This window comes from Myxine glutinosa, chromosome 1 (assembly GCF_964187855.1).
Source record: "Myxine glutinosa chromosome 1, kmMyxGlut1.1, whole genome shotgun sequence".
In the NCBI taxonomy this organism is placed as follows: domain Eukaryota; kingdom Metazoa; phylum Chordata; class Myxini; order Myxiniformes; family Myxinidae; genus Myxine; species Myxine glutinosa.
The window spans coordinates 152,483,525-152,495,701 of record NC_136261.1 but is presented as its reverse complement, the minus strand read 5'-3'; the positions used below and the strand labels follow the sequence as shown (position 1 = coordinate 152,495,701).

General features: G+C 48.5%; 1 protein-coding gene across 1 annotated transcript in view; it reads right to left on the bottom strand.

The window, feature by feature from the left end:
- NALCN (sodium leak channel, non-selective) overlaps positions 1-12,177 on the bottom strand; it is a 259,747-nt gene that overhangs the window by 211,031 nt on the left and 36,539 nt on the right. The window contains exon 9 of the mRNA XM_078778655.1: positions 5,538-5,627. Within this exon, the coding sequence (XP_078634781.1) occupies positions 5,538-5,627 (90 nt within the window). The remainder of the gene's footprint in view (positions 1-5,537; positions 5,628-12,177) is intronic.

The following is a 12,177-nucleotide window of genomic DNA, read 5'->3' as shown; positions in this document are numbered from 1 at the left end:
ACCCTGGTCCCCTTTTTGAAGCAATGTTTTATGGCCAGATGCCCTTCCTGCCGCCAACCCTGTTAGTCGCCTCTTGCAACACACAGGGAATTATCAGTGGAGTGGTACTCAATTTGCCGACCTCGGAAGGGATGACAGGCTGAGTCAACCCTCCTAGTGTTAATTCAGGGATTCGAACCCAGGATCCTAGGATCCCAAGCCGGAACCCTAACCGCAAAGCCAACACCAAGCTGTACACAGAGAGCAGTACATAAAACAAATAAAACTTTTAATTGATTACCAGCCACAAGGTTGTAATCACTTTCTTGAATAATACAGTACTAATTACAATACTTTTTCGAAAATGGATAACTTCAGGGGAAGTCAGGCAAACTTTCAATAGCTGAGAGTGTGGATATCAGAGATGAGCTCAGACTTTTAGAGGAGATCCAGGTAGGAGCGGAGGAGGTAAAGAAACAGCTAGGAAAAGGAAGGGATGATTAAGTACCAAGGCCAGATAATATGCATCCTCGTGGATTGAGGGAGGTGGCAGAGCAGATAAGCGTGATGTTAGCGGATGACATTAACAACCTATTGATATGTACTGGAGGATTGGAGAGTAGCAAATGTAACACGGTTATTTAAGAAAGCTTCTGGTGGTCCACCAGCCCCTCTCTTCTGCCTCATTTCTGGTCTTGCGCCCTCTGCCCTCTCCGTGCTTTGTCCTCCCCAAGTATCTAAAAGACGCACGGGGTCCACCAGCAACCCCCTCTGAGTGAAACTGCCTAAATCCAGAACCACTGCTCACCACTCATTTATTCCTCTTTTTCCCCACCTGTGGAATCACCTTCCATACTCTCTTCAATCTCATTCTTCCTTCCAGGTCTTCAAGACAGCTGTTCACCACCATCTCAACTCATCGCCCATCCAAAATCATATTTTATACACCCGTTAAACCACTCCAACACCCCTCCCTCCCCCCCCCCCACCCCCCAATTTTTTTTCTCATGTATCGAACTTGTCCACTCCTCAAGTTCTCCCCTAACCCTCATCATTACCTCTATGTCTTGTTTGTCCATCTCCGTCCACTTTCTCCCTCCACCCTGCTGTTGGTGTTTCCCCTTTTCCTGCTGTTCCCTTTATATTGTGTCCTGATCTGTTCTATGTCCTAACCCTTCCACAAGCAAAGACCATGTCTTTTCTTTTTAGGGGACTAGATCTGTTTGTTTAACTTCCGTTGTGGGGAAAGTGTGGGAGACATTAATTAAGAAACAAAGAGGGAACCATTTGAATACTTCCAAACTAATTAATCGGTAGTCAGTACAGGTTTTCTAAATGGATGAACCACCTTTAGAGGCATTTTCCCCGCAAAGCAGGGGTTGGCCTTTTTCGGGCACCGTGGTCCCCTTTTTTGAAGCAATGTTTTATGGCCGGATGCCCTTCCTGCCGCCAATCCTGTTAGTCGCCTTTTGCGACACGCGGTGAATTGCCAGTGAACTGGTCCTCAATTTGCCGACCTCAGAAGGATGACAGGCTGAGTCAACCCCCCTGGCATTAATTCAGCGATCGACCGGGATTCAAACCCAGGATCCTAGGACCCCAAGGATCCCAAGCTGGCACCTAGATCCATCCTAGAATCCCAAGCCGGCACACCTAAGACAACACCAGGCTATAAGTTTTCTAAATGGATGAACAATTTTATTGGAGTTCGATTAGGCAGTTTCTGACTGGGTAGTTGAGGGAGGTGCAGTGGATTGTAGTTTATCTAAACTCTCAGAAACCTTTGATGAGGTACTACGTAGAAGTCTGTTGGCTAAGCCGAGGGCTTGTGAAGTAGTGGGAGGTGCGTAGTAATAGGAAGCAAAGAATGGCTGTGAACAGGAGGATATCTTGCTTGGAGGATGTAAGTTGGGGGTTACACCAGGGATCTATTCTAGGACCGTTATTATTCATCATTTAAATCAATGATTTAAGCCTTGTGTTGGCTTAGCGGTTAGGGTGCCGGCTTGGGATCCTAGGATCCTGGGTTCGAATCCCGGTCGATCTCCGAATTAACGCCAGGGGAGTTGACTCAGCCTGTCATCCTTCCAAGGTCGGCAAATTGAGGACCAGTTCACTGGCAATTCACTGCGTGTCGCAAAAGGCGACTAACAGGGTTGGCGGCAGGAAGGGCATCCGGCCATAAAACATTGCTTCAAAAAAGGGGACCACAGTGCCCTAAAAAGGCCAACCCCTGCTTTGTGGGGAAAAATGGCCTCCAAAGGTGGTTTCATTTAAATCAATGATTTGGACAGCGTGGCAAACAGTTGGCTTTCAAAATTGGCAGATGGTACTTGGCGGTAGGTAGACAGCAGGGGGAGAGAGAGAGGCGATTAGATCCAGGAAAGTCTGAATATATTTTAATTGATTGGGCAAAAGATTGGCAGATGCAGTTTAACATAAGGAACTGTAAGGTGATCTGGTTGGGTAAGAATAATATGGATTATATAATGCAAGGAGAAGTCTTGGAGCATGTGACACAGGAGAAGGATCTGGTGTTGGTGATCGTGATACAGTGGTTTAGCAGACAGCACAGTGCCAGGCAGCCATATGTAAGGGGCCGTTCAAATAGTACGTAATGCATGAGGGGGTTAGTACGTAAAGTAAATAGTACATTATGAAAATATGGGTTTCATTTCAACCCATATTTTTGCAACTATGAGCTGAGTGGCCTTTTTGGACGTTTCTGGTTGAGCTTCTTTCCCATGAGCTTGAATGACATTCTGATACAGCTTGTCTCAATCAGCCAATCAGCCTCATTTGCAAATGAGGGCAATTGAACATATTTTGAAACTATTACATCACTCCAAGCAATTAGTCCGATGACGTCATTACAGGGATTCGTACTGCTGCCTGGTCTTATTGACGGTACACTGTACCACCTTAACTTTTTCAAATATAGTTTGTAGTAACTGAAAAAACAACGGGATAAATAGCATCTCAGGAGTTAAGGGGGAGGGAAGAGGGTGTCCTCATCGAGCATTAAGTAATATTTATGGGGTGTCTGTTGAAGTGTTACGGAGCATTACATGGCGGAGGTAACAAGTCAGTGTCATTACCTGCCACAGAGTGTCAATCATCCCATCATGAAACTCTTTCATGATCTTTATGAAATGATCTGGACAGCCATAGATCTTGAGTATCTTCCAATGGATTTTCCTGTCCACAGTGTCGAATGCTTTTGAAAAGTCGACAAATACAACATACAAGTCATGATGCTGTTTTATGGCTTTTTTTCCTGTAGTTGTCGAAGAGTGAATATCACATCATTTGTTGATCTTTAAGCACAGAAACCACATTGACTTTCAGGGATGATAAGTTCTGAGAGGCCTTTCAATCTATCTAGGAGGATTTTGGCTGGAATCTTTCCTGCAACTGACAGTAAGGATCTGCCACGATGGTTTTTGCAGTCTATTCTGTCCCTGTATGTTCTGTCTGTTCTGTATGTTTGTAGATAGTGATGATGAGTGTGTCCTTGTAGTCCTGTGGGAGCTTTTGCTTGTCCCAGCATGCATTGTAGAATGTCAGGAGCTTTGATCTGAGCTCAGGGCCACGGTGCTTTAACACTTCTGGTGGAATTCCATCAGGTCCTGGTGACTTTCCACATCTAGTTGCCCGATAGCTTTGTCAAGCTCATTTGCACCTATTGGCAAACTCCTTTCTTCTTGCACCGGTAGCTGCTTGAGGTGGTTTAAAGCATTTGGACTGACATTTGCATCTTTATTCAAAAGAGAAGAGAAATTCTCTTTCCAACGGTCAATGATATCACGTGTATCTGTTAGAAGTTGTTTTCCATCTAAACTCTTAAGGCGTAGAATTGTATTTGTTTTTGGGCCGTAGACTTCCTTTAGGACATTATAAAACCCTTGGGAGTCGTTTCTTGCAGCTAAGGTTTCAATCTATTTTGCCTTGTTTTCCCACCAGGTATCTTTCATAACACGAATTTTCTTTTGAAGCTCTGCTTTAGCTGCTTTAAACTTTTCCTCTGATTCGGGTGTTTTCATCAAACCAGTCGGCATTTTTGCGCTTCGGGTGCCCTAGAGTGGAATACGCAACATGGTAGATAGTTTGTTTGAGGGAATTCCACATATCATTTATCGATTTCTCTTTATAGTTTTATAGATTTTATCTACCTGGAGCTTTATAGTTTTCCTGAAGTTTTATAGTTTTTAAAGGTTGTGTGATTGTAGTTTGTAATTGAATTTGAGTCTCCAAGGACTTAAACTTCTTGACACCGAGCTTTTTAGGTACAGCTGGAGCTGGCCGCCTTCTAGGTATGAAGAAGAAAAGAAGAACCACCTTTCCAGGCCATTTGTTCCCGGCAGAGCAGGGGTTGGCATTTTTCGGGCACCGTGGTCCCCTTTTTTTGAAGCAACGTTTTATGGCCGGATGCCCTTCCTGCCGCCAACCCTGTTAGTTGCCTCTTGTGACACACAGAGAATTACCAGTGAACTGGTAATCAATTTGCCGACCTCAGAAGGATGACAGGCTGAGTCAACCCCCCTGGCGTTAATTCAGCAATCGACCAGGAACCCTAACCCTAAATAGGGCTGTCTGGACACCTAGACAGCTGCCACGTGCTGTTGTCGCTCATTCAACAAACACGCGACCATCACGCCTAGGCCTATGTGCAGAGCTCCAGTCAGAAACTTCCAGCTCCTCAAGCTTGCTGCCATCACCTTCACTCTGTCACCACAGGGCTTTTCCATCACCTCCACGCCTTGCACAGTACTAAAGAACAGCTGCTGTCGTGCCACCAGCAGTTGCTCTCTCTGGACTCCTGTTCTCCAGATCCAGTGGTACAATAAAGCGTTCCCAGATCCAGTGGTACACTAAAGCGTAACCACTGGGGAGTACAGGAGCTGCCCCCGCAGTAGCCACATTAGTGGCCTAGTTGCTGCCACCAGTTGACTTCAAAAGTTCTTCTGCGTGCCAGCAAATATCTCCGCCGTTGACGAAGAAGTTCATCTGCCGGAGGGAACATCCAACGTCCTGCTGCCGACTTCTTCACCGTAACCCTGGCAAGGGAGGCATGCAGGTACCCGGCCTTGCCCAAGGTCCACATGTATAGTATACAATTATATAGGTCCACATGTACAGCAATGGGGATAGCAGGTACTTGGATATTGGCTCATTGCACAGGCTTTTTTGGGCCTAATGACCGCCTCCTGTGTTGTAGGTTCTTGTAACTTTTCATAACCTTGGGGTGAAGTAATTTCCCAGAATACATTGGGGGCTGGTGGCACCATCTTAAAGAGTCGCTTTTCTCTCTGTAGTCAACCAGGACTTTCCAGGGAAAAAAATTTGAGAACAAAATAGAACATGATCTCCTTAATCATTTCCAGGTTCATGAATTGTAATTTCCATTTGAGAACATAAATTAGAATTATCAGCATTTTGGATCTCTGCATGTGAAGAAGGACATCTCTCATCTCTTGGCATGGCACCAAGAGAAGGCAGGAGTTTTACATATAACGCTATTTGATTCGATTTGACATAAAACACCAACTTGTACCTACCTGCAGGCAGAGTGGCGCCCAACCACGTGGGCGACTGACATCCACCGCGACGAGGCGCCATGATCCCCCAGCCCCGTCTGACTGGAAAACCTATAACGACAGGAAGTGGTAAACAAATGGGGCGATTATTTCATGTTGAAGCAATATATGGTGATTATCTCAAACGTAATGCCTTCGTTCAAAGCAAATCTTTGCAAATATTACAATGTCAGACCCCTCTGTCAATAGTTTCACAAATTCCAACAGATTCCATCTATCAATATACTCAATTTGCCGACCTCGGAAGGATGACAGGCTGAGTCAACCCCCTTGGTGTTAATTCAGCGATTGACTGGGATTCGAACTCCAGGATCCGAGGATCCCAAGCCGGCACCCTAACCGCTAAGCCAACACCAGGCTATATATATGTATATATATATATATATATATATATATATATATGTATATATATGTATATATATATATGTATATGTATATATATATATATATATATATATATATATATATATATATATATATATATATATATATATATATATATATATATATATATATATATATATATATATATATATATATATATATTGTTACGGACACGACTTATTAAGATGTTATGCTGGGCCGAGCGGAATGGCCGCCGTGTTCGCACAAGTTACCCGATTATACTCGAACGTTGGCCGAATCGCGCTACGCTAGATCAATGAAGGAAAAGACACAACGGCTGGGTTAAATGACACGACACCAGGGGTACAGTTCTCAAGACCTCCGGAGGAGGTTATAATATGGGTTTGCAGAATGTTTAGACTACACGGCACAAGAGATACAGCACAGAAAGGTGGGCACTTATACACGGTCTTATCTTATTCCCGACAGACCACAGACAAACGGGACAAGACTGACTCACACAGGGATTGATGGCAAGGTAGGGCAGGTAGTCGATGGCTCAAGGTGCACCTTGGCTCAGGGGCAGAATCAACGCGGTCCGGTCCAGAGATGCGGGGAGGTATTCAGCGCTCGGAGGTGGCGACTTCTCTCTCCAAGCTGGGGGCGCATCTGACGTCACCTCCGGTAAGTGGCTGCGTATATCCAGCGGGGAGTGACACGCCCTCGCTCGTTAGCTCCGCCCCAGATGGAATCGGCCCGCCGCTTCTTATTGGGTGCGGGGGGGTTACCGGGCTCCGCCCTTGACGAGGAGCTGACAGTCAGCCCCTGTGTGGTAACCCCGTCGGAGCACATGGGCAATGGCGGCTAACCAAGCCGGAGTGAGGACGCACACTCCCCGCGCCGCCGCCGCGCCGCCCCCCGCTGTTGTTGTAGTTGTTGTTGTTGTTGTAGTTCCATGAGGAAGAGATGCGGGGAGGTATTGGGAGGTCCTAAACTCACTACTGGTGCCATACAATCACATTCTGGTGCAACGAAGAGTCAGAATTAATGGAAACGTGTCCTTAACTGACATAGACTAAGAATAACTAGCAAGATGTCCTATAGTTGTCTACGTGAGATGCGGTGAACCTGGGCACGACATTTAATGGGGGAAAAAGGGGAAGGTCGGGGCTACAGAGTGTTGTTTACAGGCAATGGGACTAGGGAATGGGGGATTGGGGATAGTTGGGGAGTATTGGGGAAATAGGGGAATATTTACAAGCGGATATGGATGGAGGCCAAATCCCATATCCGCAACATTGCACCCTTCTCTACCTCGGGGCGTCCCGACCCGATAAATCTTTACCTACGTTAGTGTGGCACTCAGATGTAGTTCCCTCTACTATTAACTCAACCCTGAGTGCGACAGTTTTACAGATGTTCACAAATGAGTAAATATGTCCCCCTGCGACGTTGCACCCTTCTCCTCACAGAAACACACCCACAGGATAACCGAATCGCGGAAAGAATCCTCAAACTAAACATACAGCCGGTAGGGAGCATTATTTACACAAGACTACGCTGATATTTACACTACGATCCAGGCCTGTTTTTGGAGGAACACATGCAGATGTTATGCATAGAGAGAGCACGCATGCCAGCATCGATACACCAACCCACGAGTGCTCTGTGGCCCTACGGCCTTTAATAATGTGCAGAGCACCCCATCCAAGCACCAAATGCACCACCCCATAACACAGTCAGCACGATCCGGTGCACCAATAAAATGTTCATAAATCACCGGTGGTGTCGCAGCCGGCCGATGTTCTGCCACTGGTCTTGCCTTCATTTGGTGCACTTGGCCTTCTGGCTTCTTTCAAAAATAAAGAAAGGCGCCAACCGCGTCCATTTCTGTATTGTGGCCGTCAGGGGGCCAACTAAAAGTGGTTCACCTGTATGGCATAGGTGCCACGTTGACCCATAGGTCCATCAACGGGTGGTGCTTGCCCGCAAGAGAACTGCGGTCCATGGTGGGCGGCCACAAAAATTGCGGTCCATATGGTGTATCGATCCCGGCAGCAAGCAGCGAAAGTGCAGGCCCACAACTGCGGAGCCGGCACCTCTCTCTCCTCTCTCTCTCTGCCCCAAAGCCAGATCCTCGGAGGTGGGAGACAAAAGAAGAAGACAAGTGAGTAAGGTGGTAAGGGCGCAAAAGTGCACGCAATACAAGATGATGCACACTGGGGGCACATGGGAACCAGGTGAGACAGGTACGTTCCTACCGTACGCCCCCCCCCCCCCACCAGGTAACCTACATGGCCCCTCCCTTACCCCTTACTGTATCCACAACACACAACACTACCCATAAACATCTACTTTACAAATCAACAAACGTCCCTACTGTCTTCCCCGTTCCTCCCATAAACCAAATTCGTCTTCTCTCCCTCCTAACCAATCAAATTTGCCATTTCCAACTCTCATCACAATTTGCCATCTCCAACTCACATCAAAATTTGCCATCACCAATTCATCATCAGTCCCTCCTAAGGAGGGAGAGATGGAATCACCCCAATGTCTCATCCACGTCGTGATGCGTCTCACCAATCCAACCAGCAATTCTTATTTCCTGCACACAGAACAAAGAAAACACAGGTGTGGAGTCATCATCCTCACCTCAGGTAAGTGGCTGCGTATGGTGCGACAGGTTCATCAATCCTAACTATTTCCTAAATGACTTTAACAACTTTACATTACCCGGGGTCTTTCTCCTGCCAAACCATTGGCCCTCTTACACTATGGGTTCTAAAAACCAATTCCCATTGACCAAACTGTGGTGCTTTTCAATTCGGGGTCTCACTCCCCCGATTCATCTCCCGGTGCCCTCGCACAATTTCTGGGCTGCGACGTGTAGCTCTCCCAGCAGGTCTACCCACCTGCACACCTCCACCACTGTAGTTGCCACCCGAGCTTACCTAGCTCCTTACCCTAACCTATCTACCTGGGGAAGGCCCTCTGGCGCTCTCCCCACTCGGTGCCCTCTCTGGCACTGGGCTACCCGGGTCCGTCCTCCGGATCCTCGGGCCCCATCCACAACTCTACCGGCTCCCAGAGCCCACCTGCGGCCTCACCTGGCCGACATCCTCACAGTGGTGGAGTGCCCAAACCAACTACACACACTAACAGGCTACACGCCCAGCCATTTCCACAACACTAATGCACCCATCCACAATACCATTCTGCAACCGCACCACAAATGCCAATATCCAACCACAATTTACCTATACCCTCTACCTAACACTTACACTACCCGCCCCGGGTACTCGTGAAAGGGGTCCACTCTTTCCCCATCCACACCTTCGCACCATGCACACCACTCCGTACCACTTACTCCATGTACTCCACACACCTGCACTTGCACACCTGTGCTCTCACACCTGGGGCCACCTGCACCCTTCTCTCCCCAAGCGCATTCGCGCTGATCCACAACACTCACTACTCATCCACTGCTCCACACACCTGTCCAGTTCTCACACAGCATCATCTCATCTAACTACTCCCCTCTGAAACTTGCGCTTCCCAGTCGTCCCTTTAAATTATTGCGCTCCCACGTCATTATAATCCACACTAATCTACCTGCGTCCCCACTACAGGTATCAGTCACTAACTAAACCTTAACGTCACCTAATGTCATCTTCGCTAAATCCCTACACACCATATCCTAACCCACCCGGGCTAGTTTTCACTGCCATACACCCCATAAGCTATAGCGCATTTGCCCCACATGGGAAGGATGGTGGATTTGCCATCCCACCACATCGGGCATCTCCCACTACCAATTTTGCACATCAAATTTCAACAAATCAAAAATTTGCCAATCACTACCCATCATCTGCCAATCATTCACTGCCCATCCTTTGCCAATCATCAAATTTTGTTTTTCTCTAATTTTGGGTCCAAAACACTAACCTCATCACACAGTCTACTCACTAATGCCTCTCGGTGCGCCAATTCCTGTCCAAAGCCCGGCTTCGTAAAGCCAAGCCATGAATGCGGGTTGTTTGGTGCCAGCGGCTGGACACGTCCCGCATTCGGGGCAGGGACGGGGGCTTACCCGGGCCCACTCCACTCGAGTGGGATCCCACTCCTGACACCAAATGTTACAGACGCGGTTTTGGATGTTAGTTTACCGAGCGGTTTGGTATGACCGCGTCTGCACAGTTTACCCGATCTCGACCTGCCGGAATGCCTCAACAAAAAGTGGTCGCCATGACGACCCTTCCTATCGGGCTGCCAGCTCCGCCTAGTGGAGCACGGACGCGGCCGTTCAAAGCGAGGCCCGGCACGCACCGAGGGCCCGATTCGGCTATAAGTCGTTCTAAACTCTACCCCGGTTACCTTCGATGCCTCACCTGCATGCTTACACCCCGCAGCCCGTTCCTTGCTCACACATCCAGCCGTTTCCATGCTCCTCGTACCTTTCCTTACACACCTCGGTACACTCATTCCGCTCACCGACTTGGTCACACACCTGACCACCGAACACCTTGGCACACATTCGTCGCTCGCACACCTCACCAACACACCTCTTCGCGCCCCCTCCTCGGTCACCTCCTCTGTGACAATCACAGGTGTGCTCTCACCCGCACACCCAACCACGTGCCTCACTACCAATTCCAGCGTGCATTCCCACACACGCTCTACCATTCCAGGTGTGCTTCCTTTCTCACCTGTCACCACCAACTCACGCTCCGTATCACTCGTACTACTCTCACCTCCACTCTTGACAGCGCACTCACCCTTACTCTTGACAGCGCACTCTTTCCTCATACACCCCAGAGTCGGACTTTCTCGCACACCTCCTTGTTCGCACACCAGACCTGTCGCACACTTCACCAACGGCCTCTCACGAACACCCGGGTCCATCTCGACCCCCAAGCTTTTAAATCACCTGGCGCATCATACGCACGACCATATTGGTCACCACTTACACCGGGTCCTCTTCCTCTTCGCTTCTCCTCCATCACCTGCGAATCCCTCATCCGGTTAATGAGCACATCATCACGATCCAAACACAGACTTTGGACCAATTCTTTTACCTCCTCTTTTATCTCTTTCTTATCCCCTCTCCGTCGCTTCTTAATTTCGCTCACCCCTTCTTCCACTTCTTCTAATTTCTGCTTCACCTCTTTTATTTCCCGGTACGTCTCCTCAAGCTCGTCCTCTCAGGCTACCTTGACCGTTTCCATGTGCGTCCTCACCTGCCGGTCCTTCGTCTCCATTACCTCTGTCACCTCGTCCAACCTCGTTGTCAGTCCCTCACGTACCATCTGACATTCCCTCTTCGTCGCTATCAAGTCGTCTTTTAGTTCTTTCTGTGTCGCTTTTAACCCTCCTAGTACCGCAGTGTTCCTTTGTACCTGCTCCACTAACTCAGTCTGTCCCACCGTCAGCTGTTCCACCTCCTGCGTCAGGTCCTCTATGCCCCCTTGTAACTTTACAGTCCCCTTTCTCACCTCCTTCTCCATGTGCTCCTTACAGTGCCTCACCTCCTCGCGCACTCCTCCGACCTCCTCACTCACACCTCTTCTGATCTCCTCTCCCATCACTTGCATCTCCTGCCCAGATGCCACCCTCATCTGCTCCATTTCCTCCCTGTGAGCATCCAGTTTGGTTTCTACCCCCATTCTGACCCCCTCTATCTGCTGCCCCATTTGTTTAACTTCCCTTTCCGCTTGGTCCCTCATGTCCCTCAATTTTCCTTCCATACTGTTTTCTAACCCCTCTAATCCCTTTTGCATCCCTTCCATTTGATTCTCTTGAGCGGCCATTCTATTTTCTACCCCCATTAACCCCTCCTGTATTTCCCCTAATCTATTGTCTAATCCCTCTATTCTACTCCCTAACCCTCCGATCTGGGCCCCCATGTCATTCCTTAAACCCCCGATCTGGTTTCCCATGTCATTCCTTCAACCCCCGATCTGGTTTCCCATGTCATCCCTCAATTTCTCGCTATTGGACCCCATTTCGCCCCCCATGACCCCCATTTGGTTTCCCATTACCCCCAATTGCTCACTCTGCAGTTTGAGGGACGCCTGCATTTGCGCCATAAATTGCTCCATGAGGGCCTGCATTTGGGCCATCCCTCCCACTTGTGCAGCGGGTGCGGCCGCCGTAGCTATGTGCGAGGCGCCATTTTGTGCGCCCGCAACCTCGTGCGCGACGACGCCATTTTGCGACTCTGCTACCCTCACTGCTTCGCTCTCCTCATGTCCCTCTA